The 23280-nt window shown below is 48.0% G+C and overlaps 1 protein-coding gene across 1 annotated transcript; it reads right to left on the bottom strand.

Moving 5' to 3' along the window:
• Positions 1–646: 646 nt before the first annotated feature.
• TRIM29 (tripartite motif containing 29) lies at positions 647–23280 on the bottom strand (the record flags this gene model as incomplete). Its single annotated transcript, XM_082777817.1, has 9 exons — positions 647–709; positions 3738–3814; positions 4909–5010; positions 6196–6255; positions 9293–9376; positions 12896–13094; positions 13498–13731; positions 14965–15060; positions 22420–23280. The coding sequence occupies 9 exons, from the start codon at positions 23278–23280 to the stop codon at positions 647–649; spliced, it is 1776 nt and encodes a 591-aa protein (XP_082633943.1).

Here is a 23280-nt window from a genome sequence, read left to right as displayed (position 1 = left end):
GATGAAGGGCCTGGGGAGGGCAGAGTGCCACCACGATGGGACAGGTGGTTCTGCGGGGGTCTTGGGCATGTGGTGGCACTGGCACTGCTCCGAGTGAGAGCTGTGCATCCCACCCGAGGCAGGGCTGAAGATGGGGTAGAGAGGCTGGGGAAGAGCTTGGCTTGTCACCACTCCTGGTGGCTGGGGGCTCCCCATCCCAGGAAGACCCCTGAGCCCCCCCAGCTTGGGACCTTCCACCAGGACTATAAGAGCTGTGGCCGTACAACCACTCGGGACAGCAGGGCAGCTGGTAAAACAGAGCGAGGGGAAGGGGTGGGTGCTACCCAAGCATGCATGCTTCCCAGGAGAAGCAGAGCAGCCAGCTCTGCAGAGGCAAAGGGAAGGGTGGTGGCAGAGAGGGAACGAGGAGGTGGCAGCAGAGGAAGGGGTTACGTTGTTAAGGCCTGCAGAGCTTTCAAGGCGATTAGGTGATTTGAAAAAAAAAAGTCCGTGTTTCCTCTAGTAAAAGGCTATTCCCTTCTGCACCTTCCCTCTCCCTGGCAGAGATTAGAGCAGCAAGGTTAATATAGTAGCAGGTACATCCACGAAAATCCGCAGCTGAGTCTTCACTCCAAGTGCTGCCAGCTCTTCCCTAAATCTTCAGGAATCAAGGTGCCTCGTTGGAGGTGGCTCCATTGCCTTTGTTGACGTAAAAGGGGCGGTAATGTGACTGCAATGGAGAATTTGGGGCATGTGAGTTTGACCTACCTTCTTTTTTCCTGACCGCCTACACTTCACCCAAGCGTATGCATCTTAACACGCTCCTATCTTAACACCTTCAGCCTCCCGTCTTGCGGAGAGCACCACCTCACCTCGCTGCTGGAGCGATCAAATGCAAACGGTGTTGCTTTTTGATTTGCACATATGCTTTGCATAGACTTCATTCCTAAGCCAAATGAGTCTGTGCATGATATAAAATCTCAGACTGTGACTCACGGCTTGATGAGAGGTTTCTGGGAGAAGAGGAATGTCACCTCTAATTTTATGCTTCTGACAGTGCCTTTTAATTGCTCGCTAACCTGAGAGCTCATGGGAGTTTTCACACTTCACGCCGTGCACAGTTATGTGAGCGATGGACTGGCTTGCACGGTGTTTATTTGTGCTCCCTGGCTGGAGAGCCAGAATTCCTGTGCATGGAAATTCTCACACAATGGTGCATTGTTTATTTGCACCTCCACATGTTGCGAGGCCCTGTATAAATGTTTGTGTAAACAGGAGCATAAGCGGAGGAGACACAAGGGCAGAGCCTGGAGGAATTGCCATTTTCCTGTCTCTCCAGCTCTATTTACCACAATCCCTAGCTGTCTGTCTTCTCATCAGGACCTACCTCAGGAATTTCATGCTTATCTGCACCATTACAAATAAGCAACACGTGGCAGAGGTGTGTTGTACAGCCTGGTGTTGGCTGGGGATGACTGCAGAGCACAAAAACCCCTTTATTAGCTAACAGTGCTTGTTGTTTGCACCGTTCAAGGTGAAATCTTTAGCCTGGATCTACCAATACTGGGGCAATCAACCGATTCCTCCCGTCGTCTTTGTTGTCCCCTGCATTGCAGTGCTTTAAACTCGAGGATTAACCCGTGTTGCTCCTCCGAGAAGCAACTCAGAAAAATGCTGCCTTGGACACTGCCCTTGAGAAGCACCAAAACATCCCAAAGCATCTGTGAAAATGAGGATGTGCTTCCACCGGTGGTAGACAAAGCAGTGAGGAAGCACCTCGGTGTTGCAGCATCTGATCTGCCTTAGGTTTGATCTCCTGCCTGGATCTCACTTGCAGAAGGTGTCCATATGGCTGGGTGCAGTGCACCAGTTAATGTTGGGCATGGCAGGAGCCTGGAGGCATGGGCAGAGCAAATCCAACCCACCCTGCTGCTCAGTGCTGACTCCCAGTACCTCCTGCTCAACGCTCCATTTTGGTGAAATTCTTTTCATTTTATGGCTTTGATTTCCAATCTAATTAAGAGATGCAAGGGAGGTGGGGGCTTCATTTTAAAGAACTCCCTGTGGGCTAAAAAGACATTCCTCCTTATACAGCACAGTCCTTTGTAAAAAATCATGTTTACAGACCTTTTAGAATGTGTATTACTTAAATACATGTTTAAGACTATTTTTAAAGCTAGATTATTGGCCCAATAGGCCATAAAAGCTCCTGCAGAGTTCCTGCAGCCTGGAGTGTATATTTCTATTTTGGGACTTTTTAATGCTTGTATTTATCAACTCAATTGTTAGGTTCAGGGATATCTGGTGAATAGAGGCTATAAAAATAAAATGGCCACTACAAGTGTATGCATGAGAGGGACAAAAAGGCCAGTGACGTTGTGGAGAAGTTAGCCAGGCTTTCTCTGGGGGGGGGGGGTTAAGGCAAATTTGGGTTGTGTTCACAGAGCACAGCACGCTCATTGCCAGGCAGTGTGGATATTTTTGCTAGGGAGACCATACTCACAGCCACCAGACACCAATGGTAATAGAAACTTGACTTTCCTGACCAGATTTCCCAGTGTAACAGCCCTGTTAGGGAGGACAGGCTGGCATCTAAAATCCCAGGGTGGGATCTCCATCTGGGCACACACACCATGAAGCAGTGGCTCTTTTACAAAGGTGGGGAGCAAACACAAGGCAGAGGAGATACTGCAACAAACTGCTGTTCCTAGGAGATATGCTTTGCTGTCACACACTCAAAGACTCAAGGCTGGATTTTCTGAACCTGCTCCAGGCTGTCCAGGAACATCCCTGTCGCTGGCATTCATCTGCTGGAGGGGCCTTTTAAATTTAGCAGACATAGAGCTGCAGTCCTTGAGCAGCCACTTGCTAACTGCCGTGTATTTTCTCTGTTTTCTTCCTCCAGCACGAGAATGCCATCAATTCTTGACCCTCTCCTTCTTACAAGTCCTATTTCCAGGGAGCAGTAAATAATCTTTCACAAATGTATAATGAGAATTCAAAAAATAGATCTCAGCTGTGGAGATGAGGGCAAAATCTCCATCATCTTAATTCAGATCATGCAAGATCTTAATGCATCACGGTGCAAAGGGATGTTACGAACAAGTGGATGAAGTTATGTGGCTATGCATTGATTATCTGTTAACTGTGTGAATGTAAGAATAGAGGACCTAAAATACTACTGTACTCTGGCCCTTGTAGTGTACTGTTACCTGTTTTGTGGTAGCAGTGGAAAATGAGTGATTTGTAACTGTTCTGGTGATTTATCATCACTGTCTGACCTCTCATCTTTGATATTGTCAGCTCACTGTGGGATGTAATTAGTATGATCCTTTTATATGGTTATCTGCGGCGTTACACAATTTGTGTTTTCGAGATATCACAGACCACTAAGAGTACACAATATCCACGCAGGGAGGGAAAGTTCTGCAGATCCCAACATGTCTGCTGTAATATTTGTAGAGCTTTTGGAAGCCGGGATCAAATTCTAGACCAGGGCAAAATCCTTTCAAAATGTCATTTTGAGATATTGATTATTCCTACGACCCAGAGCTGTGGTGGCAAGGGGATTAATCTGTATCCCTGTCTGGATGCAGCTAACCACAGGAAAAACAGCAGAAGCTGCTGACCTGAAGCTTCTGCTTTCCCATTTCCAAAGGACCCCAGCCCTGGTCCCTGGAGCCTCAGGTATCCTGAGGACAGGCATTTCTCTTGCTGAAGCTGTGCACGTGCCTTCACACCAAGGGTATGTTTCTTACCAATACAGACTGCTTGGAGGATTTCCACGTCTGTGGTGTCACCTTTGCAGACTGATGTCTCACTATCGAGGGATAAGCTGTGACAACAGAAAAGAGCCTGTTACAGGTGGGTCCCTGACACCATCCCCGCCTCCCCTCGCAAGCATCGAGGCAAGCAGCAGGACTGGACGTGCCACGTAATTAGTATTGCACTGCTTGGCATGGAAATGCAGCCGTTCCTGGGGTAGGACACAACAGCCATCGGACAGGGGCCTGCTCCACCGCCCAGCCGGTTGGGAGAAGGGATTGAAGAAGGGCTGGCTAATTAAAATGTCTGAGGAATGCAGGGAGGCGGAATGCAATCAGTCCAATTAAATTTAGGCCAAGTCCTGAACTCAGCACTCTGACTGCTGCGAAGAGCACTATAGGCTATTTAATTAGTGCAAAGAGCCGCGGCCTGGGTTTCATGTCAGAAATTAATGACAGTACCTCTGGCAGTGCGATAAGCCCTAGCCCCCTCCTGCTGCACCAGCTCAGCTCTGATTCAGGACTAATAGCAGCCCTGCTGCATCACAACCCGCTGCAGCACTGCCGGGTGATGGGCTTTGGGCTTTCCCCACCACCTCCCAGCTGCAAATTAATCGGGCCTGACTCTGCTTGGCAGGTGCTGATGCTCTTGGATTCAGCCCTTGGTGCCCTTGAACTAGTTGGCAGTGCAGAAAGAGGATTAGGAGGCAGTGGATGGGGGACCCTGGTTCAGATGAAGGAGGATTGGCAGCTAGCACATGTTTTTTTTAAAGTTTGTGCTCCATGGCTGTTATTATTTTAGGGTAATAGCTGTTTTGAAACCCTGATGAAGCTAGGGGGTAAAGGAAATTAATCTCACGTTCTAGTGTCCCTCTCTCCCTGGTTCCTGTGCATCTAAAATCATCTAAATTCTCATCTCTACGCCTTACAAACAAAATTAAAACCCCCTCCAACTACTCCCTAGATAAAACCACACTTTACTAAAGTCCTTTTGCCCTGGTTCAGGGCTGTGTGGTGCTCATCTGAGAGGCTGACAGCCCGGGCAGGGGAGGTGGGCCAGCTGCAGGACTGCTCCAGGCCCCCTCGCGGGAGGAATTTATGTTAAATTCCTTATCACCTAAACGAGGAGCAGGAGGAAGGAGGGGAAAAACCAAATGCCTAGTACCGGTCTTAGTGAAGAGGCTCCCATCAGACTGTTTGCTGAAGTCACCGGGCGGATTCTGTCCCACCGAGGAGAACTGAAAAGGCAGCTTAGTGCCATTGCCTACTGGAAGATAGAAGAGGTTTTGTTATTCCACGGCGCTGCGTGCTGCACTGGGGAAGCCTAAGCACTTCAAAACACACCCTGTAAAACTACCTCCAGCCAGCCTGGGGGGAAATGGGAACTGGTGGCTTTGTCCCTGTTCTTTTCCTTAAGAAAAAGCAGATGAGAGTGGTGGGGTCCCGGTGTACACAGTGTGTGAGTGTGAAGTGGTCCCAGTGCTCCGGGCAGGGAGGGAAGAGCTTTTCTCTCGTGAGACCCAGAGTGCAGGTGTGACCGAAGAGCTTCCTTGCAGGAAAATTGCATCTCCAGGAACTGGGGTAGCGAGGCCAAACTACACGGCTGCCAGAGCTCCCTTGCCTCCGAGCACTTGAGCCTTATTCAAAGCCCGGTGAAATTAAAGCAAGGCTTTCTCTTCTGGCCAACTTGGGGTCAGACCCTGGCTGCCAAAAGGAGTCTGAGAGCAGAGGCGATGAGAGGGAGAGAGCCCTGCCTGTGGCACGGGGATCGGGGAGGGCTCAGCTGTGGCTGTGAGCCACAAGAGCTGCCCCGGCTTGGGCTGAGTGGCCACGGATGCTCATGGGCTGCCAGTGAATGAAGGCAGGAGTGTGAAAAAGCAAAGAAAAGATGGGAGAGAAAAGGGAAGGTGGGGAGCTGGGCAGAGAAAGCACGACTCGCTGCTGTTGGTCCGCACCGTGCTACCACTGAACATCCCCTCCCCATCGTGCTGGTGCTGAACAGGGGGCAGGCCACATCTCTGAGAGCTTATGAGCTACGTGAAAGGTGTATGTGAGAGGGAGAAGAGCAGCCTTGTGCTTCTTAAACTGCCTGGGGGGAGCCACAGTCAGCTCCTGTTCCTGCCCCCAGCTCTGCAGCTCGCCTCAGACAAGTTGGTGTTGGCACTCCTGTCGCAGCTGGGTAGGTGTCTCAGGGGCTTTACAAACTCTTTTTCCATCTTCTTTTCACTGTTTGAACAACGAGGACCGGTGCTACCCGCCCCTCCTATACAGGCGGTGCCTAGAGCAGCGAGACCTGGGCGCTGGGTGTGCGCAGGCAGCGCTGCTGACCCCAGATGGCTTTTTGGGACAGTGACAGGACAGCTGAGAGGGGAAGCAGAGGTCGGTTAGACAGCTGGAAAGCTGTGGCACGGGGGGTTAGATCCTTTCAAACTGAAGGCGGAATTACCCGTACCAAGTGTTTCCTCAGTCGCTTGGAAGGAGGAAAATTCCCATGATCGTGGGTTGAAACTGGCTGTAAAACAAGAGCATCCAGTTCAGCAGTCGGCTCCTGGTGAGCTGGCTCCAAGGCCTGTGCCTGGCGTTGCTCTATGAAACAGTCCCCACCATTTTGGAAGCAGCCCCAAAGCAGAAGTCCAGGTTCAGGGAGGAAAGCCTGAGCTTTTTCTCTACATTTTAGGGGCGGCTGAACAGACTTTGCAGCACTCACAGAACAAAATCCTCAGTGCTGCAGAGCTGCCTTTAGCCACATTAAATTGCCAACTTCAGTTTGCCTACTCGACGTGACTATTTGGCAGAGAGATCTGCAGGCAGAGGCTTGGATTTAGAGCACGAGAGGCACCAGCAGAGGAACGTTTCTTGCTCACGTGAACTCTCAGCCTCCGAGACAGGCATGTGCTGCAGGGGTGCACGCCGTGATGCAGCCTAGTGCTGCTGTACCCCTCTTGTGAGACATCAGACTCCCAGAGGAGCAAAAAACGTGATGAATGCTGTGAGCTGTTTTGCTGCCATCCTGTGGTCTGTGTTTCTAGTTCAGCAAGGTTTCTGTTGAAGCAGTTACCTCTCCCTTCCTACGCACCGAGTCCCTCCTGCTTATTTAAAGACCTGCAAAGGCACAACATGATCTTTGCAACCTTCCTCTGGCTTTGGCCAAAATGTTTGCAATGTCAGGAGAAGAAAGCTCACCAGAAGAGGACAGAAAGGAGCGTCGAGCAGTTTGTTCCCCAAATTTTAGGCAGCGTTAGAAGCCCTTTATGTCTCCCCTATGCCTCATTTTGTCATCACTGCAGATGATGGATGCTCTGTGATATTGTCTTTAATGACAAGAGCAGTGGAAGGCTCCTTAAATTTAAGCAGGACTTAAAGACCTACAGGGTCAGCTCAAGTCCAAGCAGTTTCTTGGTGTGGGCCACTGCAATTAGCACCGAGCTCTGCTCGGGTAGCATTCCTCAGCACTGCAAGCAGACGTGCTGCTGTGGCCTACGGCAGGACTTGCACTGATCCAACCCAGCAAGAAAAAGGGCGTGTTAGAAAACCATCACGAGATATTCAAGGATTCTGTGCACATTGTGCAATACAAAGGGTGGAGGGGGCCCTCTTTTTTTTGTTTGTTTTTTCTTCCATTTTATGGAATTCCTTAGAAAAGATGCAATCGAAAGCATTTCTGGACTTCCACACGAGACACTGCTAGGGGACAGAAAGCCCTAGAGGGTTAAATGATTATGGCTACAGTGCATTATTCATCAGATAATCCTTTGCTAGCCAGCATACAGGCTTAAGTGGGTCATGTCTCCTGTTTTGCCTACTGACTCATTCTGTTGCCAAAGTCCCCAACAGTGTGGTTGGAGCAGCTGGTTCCTTTCCATCACCATGTTCCCATAAGGGATCGTTTTTGCACCCTCACCCCGGTGGAGAGCCCAGCCCTGCTCAGTCCCCATTTCAGCAGGGAGGGACTTTGTGTGCAATCACATGCTTTGTTTTTTTGGGTGAAGTAACTCGATCGGTAACAAATAGAGGACGAGCAGCTTTGGGAAGCAAAATGTGCCTGCTCTCAGGACAATGTAGGTGTGTGGGTGGAACAAGTGCTCCCCCAGCATTTGTATATTCAAAAGCCCATTGCAGGAAGCGATGGGTCATGGAGCTCCTAGCCAGTGTGCAGCGCTCACACACCTCTGCAGCTATCTGCATCCAGAAAGTGGCTTCACTGGCTCTGATAACATGAAATAATAAACCCCATATCCAGCAGTCCTTGCTGATTTCCCCAGTCTCGTGGTCAGTCCTTCGGGAGGCTGGGATGCTGGGTCCCAGCTGGGAACCAGGGTGGCCCTGGTCCTGGATCTCAGCAGCTCACCCTCTGGAGAGGAGCAGAGGGGAATTTGGGCACCATGGCCCAGAGCAGCGAGCAGCCTGGCTGAACCATGGCACTATTGCAAATGGTTTCCTCCTCCTCTCAGCATGTTGGGTTTCAGCCTTGTCCCAGACTCACGTGACAATTTGAATTTTGATAATTTAATCAGGATCTGCTCCCCATCCCCACGGCACCAGGCAGGGTTGCCCACAAGCTGCTGGCCGTGGGCTGCTAACGGAGAAGGGCAGAGGGGAAATGCAGACAGAGGGCTCAGTGTTGGGATCTGGGCTCTCCCCACAAAGCCCTACTGCTGGCAGAGGCCATATCACACCCCACATGTGCCTTCGAGGGGTGCCACCACTAATTGCAGGCATTTCGGTTCACCCTGCCACGATCTGGTTGTTCAGAGCAGCAGTTGCAGACACCGGGAGCAAACCCAGGTGGGGCCTCGCTCGCCAGGGACCAGAGGAAATGTGGTCACTGATTTTGTGCCATGCTTTCTGCTCTGTCATTAACACAGGCGCTGCTTTGCCTAGGGCTGTATCACTCTGTGCTTCTCACTCTGGAGATCCCGATGCTAATTTGGAAGTAGACAGCTGCCATTTTACAACTGAATGTGTTGAAAAGGGGCATTCGCTCATCCGGGAGTGTTCAGGCAACAGCGGGGCCATAAGCAAATCTCAAGGGCTCTTGTTGTCAGTGTAAGAACTCAGGAAAGAACCCCAACCTCCTGCTTTTTTAGGACACATTACTCACTTCTTGCATCCTTTCCCTGCCAGGAAAAAAAAAATGTTTTCTGGTGAAAGTAAAATCTGAACTCAGATAAAGCCTGGTGTAGCTTTCACATTTGATAGCACACAGGGGTGAGCTTCTGGTGGAGGTTAATGCTTACTTCGACCTGATAACGCGTGTTAAAACTCCCCTGTCTTCACAAACTTCCCTCCTGAATGAGTTCAGTTGTTCCAGCTCTCCTGCTAAGAGCCTTTGCTGCCTTGTTTGAGATGGAAAGGCAAAAACTGCTCAAAGCTTTGTAAGCTGGAGGCAAGACCTGGCATAAACAAATGCAGGGGGACCGATCGTGGTCCAGTCCAGATGGACAGCATTGAAATAAGTGAAGAAAACCAAATTTTGGGACAAATCACTATTGAAATTCCTTTCCTATGCTGAGCTCGGAAGAAAGCCGGCCACCATTGGGCTGCCTTACCTTTGGGAGACAGGAACATAGAAAATCTCTTCAAGTTGTCGGGTTGGTTCCACTCGTAGTTGTTCATCATGAACCGGTGGTCACCTGCGGGAGCAGAGCAGGAGCTGAGTGGCCTTGAGAGGGACGGCAGGAGGGGAAGGGGACAACAGGCTGGAAATGTGTCCTCGAGCACGGAGGGAGAGGTTCTGGCACCCTTTGGAAACAAATTGCTCTACCCTTGTAATTCTATCTTTGTAACTTTGCCCTAGGACTTGCTGGCTGCCAGGTCAAGCAGCTCCAAAATGAGCTGGCTGCCCAAAATTCTGGGATAAAAGAGGTTTAGCACAGCTGAAGTGTGAAGAGCGGAGGAACAGCCCTTCCGCCAAGATACGCTATCTCCTGAGCATCCACAGGGACACTCCAGGGCTGAGGCGTTTTCCGACCAAAGGACTGTTCCATGGCTAAAATTGGATCCCACTTCAAAGGTGCTGGTTTGGGTTTGGCTGCTTTTGTGTGCTCAGCCTGTGCACGGAGCTGGCTCTCAACCAGCCCGTCTGGAACTGCAAGTAATGCAAGGCTGGAGAAAATCGGAGTGCTGGGAGGGCTCAGTGCATTGGTTTGTCCAAGTTTTAAAGATGCTAAACCTGAGCTGCAAACAGCTCCAGCTTCCTGGGCTTTCAGACAAGGATGTTTGGTTCGAGCTTCATTCAAAGTGAATGAATCCTACCCTTTTGCCAGGCATTTACACAGCCTGGTTTTGGTTCTCTGAGAATGATCCACAAGAAATGATGCTCTATCAGGTCACTTGCTCAGAAAAAAAAAAAAAAAATATATATATATATATATACACACACACACACACATATATATATTAAGTCCTTAAGTCTTCTATAAATCTATTGTTCTCTGCAAGTTCTCTGTAAATTTGGTTCCCACACTTAGATAGTTCAATTGTTTGAATCTTAAGTCACTGAACAAACTTTTATGTTATTTCTGCAATTTATTTCTGTGCTATTTAAACTCCCTGGATGCTCTCTGATTATTTGCCTCCTTGCCACACTACTAAGTAGGTACCTGTTATGACAACTGAAAGAAAGTGGATTCCCTTTGGAGTCTGCTATTAAGCAGGTTTCATTCCATTAATATAATATTTCTTCCTGGGATTTTTTTTTACACTAGAAGATCAAGCTGGCTGCAAATGAATTTGTTGCAGTGACTCAGGGGGAGTCTGAGTTAATTAAATCCATTAAGTAATTGTGGAGTTATTTCCTTGCAGTCACTAGATGCCGAGTGCTGTCCTCTTTCAAGTGTAACTGTGGTTTGAAAAACGGAGAGCTGCAAAGTTTTGGAGCTGCACCTTAAATAACATTTCCCAGCTGAGTGGATGCCACTGTTCTTCTCATTAGGCAGACTCCAAGCTGTGTCCATTAAATTCCCCATAAAGTTTCTGAAAGCGCCCAGGTTTCTGGCAGTGGTAAAGTGTCGCCCTGCTCAGAAGTGCTTTGGCACTTGATTCCCACGGATTTCAAGTGCTGTTGAGGATTTCAGCATCAGTAACATGGAGGGGAACCTAATTAAAAGTGATCAACTGATCAGGAGGTAGCCAGCCTTTATCTAGAGCTGCTGGAACTGAACATATGCATACTCTTGGGTTGTACAAATGGCCAAGTAAAGTGTATTTGCTTCAGGATTAGCAAAAATCTTTGACTGCAACGTGTTGTTGCCTAACCTTCAGAAGTGCTGTGAGTAGTTGGGTAGTTTGGAAATTCTGCAGAAGTCCAAGTGAACAAAGGAGAAGAAAGAAAAATGTACAAAAATGATTTTTGGATCATTTTCTTCCATCTACATGTATTAAGTTAGGGCCATATTTCTCAGCAAACCTTAGCATACAAAGTGTTGAGAATTTGACCGTGTATGCTGCAGTGATAAATGCTAGAAAAGAAGTGATGTTCAATTTCTGCTCCTGTTTAAGTGTATGGGACTTTAAAAAGCTGGCTCCAGCTCTGCAACCTCAGCACTTTGAATGGGACTCCTGACTTTTCTCAAACATTGGTTCTATGGACCAAAAATACCTTGTCTATCCAATTCATGTCTAATGGAAAACGATGGTGTTAGGTAAATGTTAATGAGCTGTTTGCAGTGCAGGCTCCTTGGGGCCAGGGACTTGCTCTTTCTCTCCGTACTGTAGGAAGGCAGCACGCTGTCTCCTGATGAATACCTGTGATTTTCATTACACGTTCACATGTACTCTGGGCCATGTCACCTTCATTCCTACTGCTATAAATTGTGAATGTCAGACAGGCTGGTTCACAGAACCCAGGCTCTGAAAAATGTTGTTTGTTCTCCAGTAATGGGTCCTGTGTTGTTCTGACCTGTGTGCATCTATTTCATAGGTGTTTTTTTTTTTTTTTTCTCTTTTTTTTTTTTTTTTTTTTTCCCCTCAGTTATTTCTTCCTCTCCTCATTTATTGTATTATCTTGTAACGTGCAACTGTCTTGTCTGGAAGTTGGACAGATTTGCATGACCGCTGCCCAGGAAAAATGTGCTGTATTAATAGGAGGGGATTGTTTAATGAGTGCTGTGAATCTGAATGAAATAACAGTGATCTCACAGGTTTGCAGCAGAGTTCCTCAGCTGCTGGTGCAGTATAAAATGGACTTGAAAGCTATTCTTGCATCTTTTTGAGTCATATCTGGACAGCAGGGTGCAATTTACCCTCAGGTTACCTATCCAGCTTCTTGACCTTTATTGCTTTGCTATCTGAGGTTCCACAATTATTAATAGACTATATCCTCATAGCAGCCCGGTGAGATAAGGCTTTATTTCCATCCCTATTATTCTTTAGTGCAAGAGGTCATTTAATGGGATTAAGTAACTCGCCCAAGGTTACAAAGGCCGTTTTTGGGACGGCTGGGAAGTGAACTGTGGTTGTGGGGTCCTGGTCTGGTGCTCTGTCCTTCTGTCCTACGTGGGAGCTTTGTGCCTCACAAGTCCTCTCTGCAGAGCTAACTGGAAGAGGCAGAACTAACTGGAGGAGACAGATAGAAAGTGGGTTCAAAGGCTCAGAAGATTCCTTGCAGTGCTGTGGTATTGACCCTGCCCTCTCTATTTACATAAGAAAGATTACTCAGCCCTAAACACTGCTGAAATGCAGGACCCGTTGGGCACCCTGTGTTTGTAGGAAGCAAAGCTCTGCCCAGTGGGACCTGCGGAGCTGTGATCAGAGAGCTCTGCCTCTTCAACGCCTGGCTTAACCAAAATGGAGACCTTTTCACTGGAAAAAACTGTTACGAGACTTTCAGTGACAGGTGCTTGTGGGACATTTCATGTTTCTGGCTGAAACTTTCTGTTGTAAAATGATATGTGATAGCAGCACAGCAAATATGTTAACTGAGCTGGACAATAGATTTAGATAGATTAGTTTTACATATATATATATAAAAAATCAATCCTGCCTTCTCTATTTATGTAGTGAGCTACTGCATTGTCTTGATGTTGGTTGGGATCCCGTGGTCCCCTACACATGAGGTGCTTTAACTCCCTGGCAGGACAGCTGGCTCCATCCCTACCAATGGCTCTGCCTGGGGAGGGATGGGGCAGTTTGGGGTACTTTGGATACTTTACCATTCTCCATGTGGTTCCTCTCGATGAAGTTGCGGCCCAGGTCTGCCTTGCAGATCTTCTCCACGTGCCTCATGCAGACGTTGAGGAGGTCATCTCTGAGCAGCCCCATAGAGGGGCTCATGCTCTCCCCTTCAAGCAGCACGCTGTATGTCGGGAGGGATGGAGGGGGGACGTAGTTCCGCATCAAAGCCCCAAACTCCTGCCAAAAAGAAAGGGAGAGATGTTACTGAGGAATACAAGATATACAGAGGCTAGATCCTGAGTCTGGCTCCAAATAATATGAAGTGCAAAGGAGAATAGTGAAGACTGAGGGTGGAGCAGTCAAATGCTTTGACTCTGAGCTTTAGCCACAAAAAATATATATATATATAAATAAAAGGAAAAAGACAAAGAAATATGAGAAGAAATATGAGGCGTTGGCATGCCTCTAAGTTCATTCTTCACCTACCAGAGCAGACATGCTTGAAATGTCAGGGCCAGTTCCTGACATCCATGTGCATTGAACTGGAGAAGACTGATGCTTCTTACACCAAATGGGGCTTTGTCTTTGGGACAAATCCCACCCTCATGGGAAAAGGGAAGGCAAATGAGATGTTTCTGACCTGGAGGAAGAGCACGGAGTCACTGATCTGGTGGATCTGCTCCCTGTTCTCCTTGTCCTCCCGCAGCAGCTTCGCCCTCTCTTCCAGCTCATCCACAATCTCCTTCACGTTCTCTGACGCAATCTTTTCCCTCTGGTCCAGGGCAGCCTTCACTTCATCCCTCTGCCTCTCCAGGTCACGGATCAGCTCTTTGAAATGCTGGTCTACTGTGGCTTTCTCGTTGGTGGTGTAGTTCTGCAGGGGGAAAGGGTCGGAGAAGGGGGCAGTAGAAGAGACGTGGGAGAGGGCAAGAGAAATGAGATGTGAAACTTCATAGGGAGACACTTGCTAACAGGGGGATGCAAAGGGGGATGTGTCCTGGCATTCTCAGCACCCAAGACAGTGAATATGGAGACTCTGGATATGCAAGTCTTAGCACCAGAAAGCTGTGCTGAAATAAATAATGTTAATTCTTGCAATAATTGTGTATATATATAATCTACAGTGCATGCTGTCCTCGTCGTTATAAGAGCATATCTCCTCAATTCATGAACTGCACTCGTAGGTGTAAAAAATATGTGTATATATATGTTTATATGTAAAAAAAAAAATGTTTAACCTTCTAAATCATGGTTCTGGCTCCTCAAGGATTTACGGATGAAATTTCCTTCCATTCCAATGGAAGAAAAGTGCCAAAGCACTTTATACAAACCTGATCTCCACGTCCCTCTGAAATATTCTTCAGAGTGATTGTGGAGGTAACTATATTCAGAGCTAAAATTTCTAGGTCATATTTCCCATAATAATAATAGGAGTAGTAATAATAATAATAATAAAGCAGACGAAAAGCAGAACTGGCAAGCCAGTGTGTGTGCACCACATGAAAGGGAGAAGAACGGCTTTGCCTATTAATATTATGCAAATTCTCTGGGGTGTCTCCAAATAGTGTTTTCACTGCTCTATTCAGTTAGGGTGTAAATGAAAAAGAAAAACACCATTACTATATTCTAACCCTTCGTGTGGTTGAAAGGATTATAAAGAAGCCCTCCGTCAGTACGGAAATGAGCTATTCCATTATAAACAAGACAAATGCTGGTGTAACTGCATCTATTTCTGTTGCCTTATCTCTGCCTGGCCAATCCAGAGCCCTTCTGGAGTTTATTTTTGTAGGTGAGCTGGTGAGAAAGAAGCAGCACACCTTTGTTTCTGAATGAGCCTGGCTACAGGTGATGGGAGAGCTGTGGGAACCCAAGCAGGGATGTGTCCCGGGTGACTCTGTAAGGAGGCTGTGCTGCCGCCTCTTGGTCTCCTGCTGGGTGTGTTGCAGGATGAGCTCAGCAGGAGCTGTTGTTTCCAAGACTTGGAGTGAGGGAGTTTGGGAGAGTGACGAGGTAGGGACTAGGTGAGGAATGGAGTGAGTAAGAGCTGGGTATGTCAGAGACATTGAGGACAGGAGAAACAGAGAAGCGGACAATATCCCATACGTACCTTGATGCGGTCCCTTTCCTTCTGCCACTTGTCCATTTCATCCTCTACCTCGATGATCTTCAGCTGCAGTTGCTCTTTCTGCAGTGAAAGCTCAGCCTGCGAGAAGAGGGGAGTCTCATGAGCAGGGGCAGAGGGTGGCCTGCTTCTAAGGGGTGCTGTGCTCCCACCGAGCACCCAGCCCTGAGCAGCAGTGGCTGGGAGGTGTGGGTTCCTGGCACTGCTCGAGACCGTGCTGACTGTGGACACCATCCCAGAGCTCCTGCCTGGGTCAAGAGGTTCAGTTCCCTCAGCAAAGCCAGCAGCAGAAGCACCCACCTACCCAGCTACTGTCATGGTGCTGCTTTTAATCACTTTAGAGTCATTAGCTGGAGGGAGAAGAGGCCTGTTTCAAAATTCAGCTGTGTGTGCAGTGAAGGGCCCATCCCAGGGTGTGCCTCTGCAGCAATAACAGTTTTCATGTAATTACGGAATGACGTTTGACGAGTGTTGCAACAAGAGGACGATGCCTCCGGCAGGAATTCTGTTTAGACAGGATTGTGGATTAATTTGCTCTGAATTGAGAGCTTTCATGTTATGATGAAGCTGGGGAATGCTTGGAAAAATATATATATATAAGAAAAAAAAAAAAAAAAACACAAAAGGAAGGGGGGAGGAGGCGTAGTCAACCATGCTTGGCTTAGATCAGCAACTTCACTGGGGTTCATTTGCATTTTGTTTTGCACTGCCTTCCCAGGGAAGCATGGCCCAGACATGGGAGAGGGTTGGTGGAGCTGGAGCCCAGGGCTGCCGTGCACCTCTGGATCAGCACCTGGCTGCTGAGCTCAGCCTTGCGCCGTTACCTCCAGCAGCCCCTCCCTCCATCACTGCTTTTCACCACCTCCCTGCCCAGCAGATCATGCCAGAGCCTTTGTTTATGTGTCTCGAGATCTTTCTGTGTTTCGTGTGTGGTTGGTTGCAGCACGAGGGTAACTACGGGCAGTTTGGCTGTGGCACACATCCCCAGAGCTCTTGAGGAGCCGTGTATTTCACAGTGGAGATGAGGTGTATCAGAAAGTCTCTGGAAACCCATGGTACATGTGAGATCCTTTGGTAAATGCCTGCATTACCCAAAAGCACTTATATTAGGCCAAAAGTTAAGGCAGGGGAGATGAGGGGTGGATAAACCCAGCAGCTAACATGGTGAGGTCTCTGCTGTCAAAGCACAAGGCGTAGTTCCCACTGCTTTGCCACCAGTCCAGGAACATAATACAACATGAAAACCTGGGTCTCCTCTCCTGATCATGTTTGCCCTCAGGGGTGGGAGTTAAAAAGTTTTCACTCCTTCATTCAAGGAGTAGAAAGGAGCATCACGCCGTGAGGAGCAGGCAACGCAGTGTCAGCCAGCTCAGGCCAGGGAAATCAGCCCATCAAGGCTCTTGTCTTGGTGCCAATCACCCCGGTGTCTGAACATCCTCTTGAGCTTGAATCAAGCACAGCTGCAGCTGAGAGCCATTCTCTCTAGCTGTTCCAATTTAGAAAATCTCTATTTATAGAGGGAAAACAGTTTGATGGTGGTTGTATTGCCCTATAAAAGAGCAGAAAGGGCAAACAAAAAGGGTAAATGCACTCCAAGGTATCTCAGTGCCAGGAGAGCTGCATCCTTATACCATCATTGTAATTGCCCTTCTTTGTGGAGAGTTAGGAGACCATACACCTTGACAGCCTACGATAGCCAACTCTATGCAGCCATGAGGTCATATTCTACAGGGATTTGGGGCAGACATGGAAGGGTTTCATAGCACAGGTTCATAAGAGAGCCATGTGGATATCAAGTTTAGAAAATTTGCTCTACTACTTATCAAGAAAGTAATGGCATGAGCTTGACCCTGCACTCTCCACATTTTCAAGACAGTGACTCAAAGGAATGCATGTTTGTGTCCATTCACATGTGCACTGCAGCAAGACAAAAAAGTGTGCAACCATCTCTGCATGGCAGGGAAATGTGATGAGATAAAAGCACTTCAGATCCAGATATCCATCCCACTCCAGTAACCAATCTGAGATCTTACAATGCAAGCTCTTCCCTTGAGCCACAGAGCTACATCCAGATTACTTTCATTGTTTGCAAAGTAAAAAGAAGTCTCCTGAGCAATAGAAGGACTTGTTCCCCTCCTTGTCCCTAACTATCAGGATATTCTCATGACAAAACTGTGAATGAAATCAGATAGAGAGGGGCTGAAGTTTTCTTTTGAGAAGGGCAGACATTTCACAGCCACATCGACGTTCCTAATCACAACAAATTTGAAAGGAAATGTCACTGGAAAATTTTCCAGATGCTGGCTGTAAGGTGGTGATAACAATATTATACTTTTTATGGTACTTTTTAATTAAGACGGGTCTCAAAGGAATTTTGCAAACTATTACTTGCTCAAAAGTGGTAGCTAACTCTTAACAGCTTGTTGGAGTTATAATACCCCTTCACCCAGAAAGGTAGTTTGGGTGCCTCTGGGATGGGATGTAACAACTATTTAAGATCAGCCCCACACTACAATTTAAAGTAAGAATTATGATTTGCAAATGGAAATTACAGAGATAGTTCCAATAGCCAGAATGCAAATCTCACAGTCAGCCAAGTTCAGCTTGGGTTAAAACACCCATAATGAGGGCAAAAGGAAATACTAATACAGACACCAGGCAAGGCAGGGGAGATGAAGGGAGGCTCTCCATTGCATGATGGCCCAAACACAAGAACTACTCTTACCAAAATTACCAGAAAAAAAAACCAAACATGAAGAAGAGGTCCAGGGAGACTATGGACTAGTACAGGAACTGGTGGCATGGAGGTAGATTCGGTGAGGAGAGACAGAGCACAACCTGGCATTCAGCAAAGATGATTTCATGATGGTTTTAGGCCCTGTTTGATCTAAGGTGGGATGGCAGATTGATTTACAGTAGGGTCCTCTCAGCTTCATTCCCCATAAAGAAACTTCTCTTCTGGCTTCCTTCATATCTCTCAGATTTTCTAGGGCCCATAGTCCCCAATCCCCCGCTACATCTCCCCACCCCATTGTGTGAGACTCAGGTTTAGAAGTTCCTAGTGAAATTTTATATAGGAGCTGCACCTATCTTTGGAGAGGTCACTACAGCGCAGAAATAAAAATAGCAGAGAAAAAGATCTAGGAAATACACGTTTAAACCATTAAGTTTGACTCCAGCAAGCTGAGAAATGCTGGCACTGAGAGTCTTTGAGCTAAGAGAGGATCCCCTGCTACAGCCTAAATTAATTAGGACAGTCATGAGGCCTAAGTGAAAGTTCAGAATGTACACCTAAACATCCACAGCTGAACCCAGCCCTTGTGCTACAGGACCTGGAGATGTGAGATTATGACTCTTGCATCATGATGCAACTCATTTTTGCAAGGCAGCAATACAAGCATCATCATGTCTTAATGCTCTGGGAACCCAGTCCCTGAATCAGGAAACACCCCTGTGTCACCAGCCTGGGAGAGCTATGGTAATTACCCGACAGCAACAGCCAAATGCAATAATGAAGCCAGGGAAGAAGTGTTTAAACTAGTTATCCCAGTACAGGCCTTATATTGGAAATGGCATGGCTGAGAAATTAGTGAATTGCTTGTTTGAGATGATTTCTGCTGGATTTGCCATAGGTTTTTCAGTCTAAGCTTGCGTTAAGCAGAGGCAGGTGTCGGTGGGCTATGACTTCTGCAGACTCTGTCAACACCCTACAAAAATGCCAATGCTAAGCATCTTATTTGAGACTGTAAAAGGCTCTTTGCTTTGCACAGTTTGAAGGAGGTGGAGGATTCCTTACCCACAAGCTGGCAGATTTTCCCTGCTTTCTGCTCCCACTGTAGAGGCACTAATGCAACAAACGGGCAAAGCTACTGTAAATCACATTTTTCTGCCAGGCCAGGCAGAACGGTGTGCAGGTAGCCGCACTGCTGCTGTGGGAAGAGCATTTATTTTCAGCTGTGTCCGCAGAGCAGCCACAGCTGGTGTAGATAAGGTCTTGTGGCTGCACCGTGCCCTAGTGGGAAATCGTTCCCATCAGTGGGAAAGGTCAAAAATCCTTCCACACATCAGCACGCTCCTGTGTGCTCCATATTCAGCCAGAACAATGCCAAGAAGGCCCAGATGGGAACCCCTCTGCATCATCTCTGTGGATGGTTGCCTTCAAAGCCTCCTTTAGCCTGTGAAATCTCCCCTTTTACAAGTTGGCTCCCCTTTCACAAGTGGCTCCGTTGCAGCCAGGAACACCCAGCTCCCGTTCCTGCCCAGCGGTTCTCTGCTGCCTCTTTAAACCTGCTGCACGGCGTGAACTTTTCTTTAAAGGTAAAGAATTAAAGGGGGAAAAAAAAAATCAAAGTGCTTTTCGCTAGATCTGACCCGACACGCTGAGTAGTGAGGCTGGCGATGGAGAGTAACGCCAGGTTATTTGCAGCCCTGTGGCTGGCAGGCATACGTGGAGTTGTCTCCTTCTGAGAACAGGCCTGTAAAACAGGTTCTGAATGAAGGATCCCCTTCCAAAATGAAGGATGCTGTCTGCAAGGGGGGGCTCCAGTTCTGCTGGTAAATCAAGCTGGCCAGAGGGGTTTATCTGAGTGTACAAGCTGCTATTGACAATTCTCACTTCTCAGTAGAGTGTGGTTATTACCCAGCCTCAAGGATTTTTTTTTTTTTTTTTTTTTTTTTTGTGGTCGTTTCTTGTGCTGATTCTGGGGGTCATTACTCATCCTTTAAATCTGTAGCAGGAAATAAATGCAAAGTGGATCTGGGGAAGGCACTGGAGTCTCTCTTTGTAAAATAACAAATACTGCTGGATAGAAACTCAGAAAATACATCTCCATCCTCTGTGCTCAGTTGTCTCTGCCTGACCCCTTGTGCCTTTCTCTCTTGGCTGCTCAGCACCACACCAGGAAGGGCACGAGGGGCTCTCACCCTCTGGAGGGGGGTGCTGCTGTGCTCCCCCTGTGCAGACAGAGATCCCACGCTTTGCACTGCCTGCCGAAATGCCCTAACCAGGGGGTGACTGCATGCTGGCTTGTTTGCATTCCTCTCCTCTTAAGCTGGGCTGTCTGTCTGCATTGTGGGGCAAACCCAACACTGCAATACAGTAGTATTTATATATCTTTGCTACAGGCTTGTAGCAGGGATAAATTCATGAAAGACACCATAATGTGCATTAATTCAGCAATATGGAAGGAATAAGAGCACAATGTAACATACTACACGACACTTCTGCAACCAAATTGCCAAGCACCCAGGCTAACTGCCAAGTTTCAGATCATCTCAGCATGGAAATCCCCCAGTTCTGCAGGAATCCCCTCCAGGTGTGGCATCACAGTATGGCCAGGGACTGGGAGATCCTTGCAGATAAGCCAGGTGCTCCTTGGCACTGAGTAGAAGTACAGAGCTGTGTTCTGGTCACCAATTGAGTGGTACATCTAGCAAGTACTGAGGCAGCAAAGCTCCCCTGGAGCTGCTTGGGTGCCAAAAACAGAGCAGGGATGGGGTTGACCTGGTGTGGGGTTTGTGCTTATTCTTTCCACAAAGGCAGCAGCACCGGGCGCACTTTGCCACTCTTCCAATTTGTGGTTGCGTTCTGGCTCAGCTGATTTGCAAGACTTGAAAAGGAATAGGTGGTGCACACAAGGGCCTTGGAAATGCCCATTCCTCTTTGTGGTTCTTGCTGAGCTGTATTCTTCACTAAGGGTGAATACATCAGGGCTAGGAATAAACATTTGTAAGCAACAGCTATCCTGTGAATTGCTTTTGTCTGAGTGAATGCTCGCTCAGGTTACAACACGATCACAACTCCTTGCACATGTCTATGATTCATTGATAAAGCCCTAAATCCCCTAGGCTTAGCAGCAGCAGAATCAGCACAGGAAAGGCGTGGACCTAGCGAGAGTAACACAAATACTCTGAGAGACAGATCAAACACCATTTAAATCTCAGTGAAGGTTCCTCTGCCCAGATCTGCTTCCCTGTTCACAAGCAAGGTGTTGTAGGTCCACCCAAACACAGGGAGAAGGCTCTGGCCAGCTTTGGTTCCTCAAGGGAGCAGCTGTTAACTTCTCAAAGGAAAGGGCCAAGAGGAATTGGACAACCTGGCAGACACTAGGCACAGCTTTATGAAGGTTAGGCATATGCTGTGGAGTATTTCCGAGCTGACATCAAAACACAAGAACAAACAATCATGAAACAAACAGCGGGCTAGCAACCCCTGCAGGAATGTCTTGAAGAGAGACTGTCTGAGACATGGAAGAAGCCTTGTCTGGTTTCAGTAAGGCTGCAAGGTGGAGATGGCATTGGAAGAACAAACCAAAAATTGTGCACAGGAAGACAGAGAAGAGCTCTAAAAAAGATGCTCCTCCAGCCCAGCCTCATGAGTTAAATCTTCCTAGCACTGTAGCGTTAAATTGCTCCTCTGCGTTCAGGGTAACTGCAGAATTTCCACGCACAGGTACTTGTATGTGCCTGTTCACCACATCAGAGCTCTTGCCTGGGCTGTGATTAAGACTGGGATTTAGCAGGTCTCAGTGCCCATCCAATTCCTGACATGGGCTGGTTGTGTGACTCTAGGCAAATTGTTTTATGTTATCGTTTCATTGGGCTCCTTTCTGTAATCTCTTCTGTCCTGTCTGGAGAGATCAGAAGGTCTCCAGGCCAGGACATGCTTTTGCTACAGATGCGTGCAGCACTGAATTGTGGTGAGACCCTGATCTTTACTGAAGCTAGTGGAATAATCTTACATCCACCCAGAAAGCAAACAGCATGGGACTTTACGCAAACAAAGGTGGGAGACTTCTCATTAGTGAGCACTGGTTCCCATACCAGTCCCATCCCTTTAGATGTCCATCTTCTGAACCTATTGTAGTAACACTTCAGGGAAAATTAAAATGCTCTGTGTTTGCACCAGTTTTTTTTCTTCATCTAAGCTTCAAAAGGCTCTTCCCATAGGTGGGGCTCAACATCATTATCTCCATAACAGAAAAGACAAACAAGAAAGTAGGAGCTCGCTCCAAGAAGCTGAGATTGCAATTTTCTGCAGTAACCGCAAACCGGAGCCGCCACTGATCGCACTCTGGGGGTCCTGAACCTGAGCGATGCCCACCTTGCTGGCTGGGGGCAACGCTACACAAACACTGTCAAAACCTGAGGCAGAGTTTTGGAAACTGGATGGAAACCAGGTTCTCTACCCCACCTAATGACCTGGTGCACAGCCCCACGGCTATGCTGCTGGAACCAGTCTTAGAGGAATGACGGTTCCATTGCAGCAGAAGCTATGCAACATCAGTTCTCCACCACACGCTCCCCATCCACCACCCTTCCATCCCAAAATTACACTGAACCATGATTTTAGGAGACCGTAGGCTTGAGAACAAAAGCCGAGATGTAACATTGAGACCCGTTGGAAAGGCCGCTGGGAACACTCAATAAAAAGAGCATTACCTCTTTACCCGCTTTCTCGATCTCCACCGTCACCGTGCTGTGGTTCTTGTGCTCCTGGAACATGCAGAGGTAGCAGATGCACATCTGGTCTGTCTGACAGAACAGCTCCATGGTCTTCCCATGCACAGGGCATTTTCTTGCTTCAAAGTCCCTGATGGGGTCCAGGAGCTGGTGGTCCCGGAAAGCCGCTCCCTCCAGGTGAGGCTTGAGGTGCAGCTCGCAGAAGGAAGCCTGGCACACCAAGCAGGACTTCACGGCCTTTTGCTTGTTGTCGATGCAGGAATCGCACAGCACATCCTCCAGCTTCACCCTGGGCCGCGACCCAGCTGCTCTGTCGGGCACCTTGTTGAAGGTGGCTCTTCTCAGGTCCCCGGTCTCCACCAGAGGCAGGGAAGACTTCTTCATGTCCCCCATCTGCCCGCCGGAGAACAGCGGCTTCCTCCCTTCCCCTTCGTTAGGCAGGAAGCTCTTTTTGGAATCCAAGGAGAAGAGGGACTTCCTGAGGTCGCCTTTATCTGCAAAGGAGAGGGGGGGTCTCCTCATGTCTCCTATCTGTCCGCTGCCGTACTGCATCTTCTTCGAGTCTGCCGAGTCCATGCTGAAGTAGGTTGATCTCTTCTCATCGGATGACTCCACAAACTGAATGATGGGCCTCTTCCAGTCACTCCCAGAGAAGAGGGAGCTCTTGATTTGCCCCGTCTCCAGAGAAGTACCGCCAGTGCCCTTCATTGGCTCCTTCTCCCCTCCGCCAGGGTTCGTGGTCTTCTTCACTTCTTCATCTTTTTTGGGGGCGGACGGGCTCTTCACATCCTCTGGCTTGCCGGCGGTACCATTTGTCCTTGCTGCACTCCCCGTTTCCAT

Source organism: Aythya marila (genome assembly GCF_965140915.1).
Source record: "Aythya marila genome assembly, chromosome: 23".
In the NCBI taxonomy this organism is placed as follows: domain Eukaryota; kingdom Metazoa; phylum Chordata; class Aves; order Anseriformes; family Anatidae; genus Aythya; species Aythya marila.
Note: the sequence above shows the minus strand (reverse complement) of the source record. Positions and strands in the feature narration are given on the sequence as shown.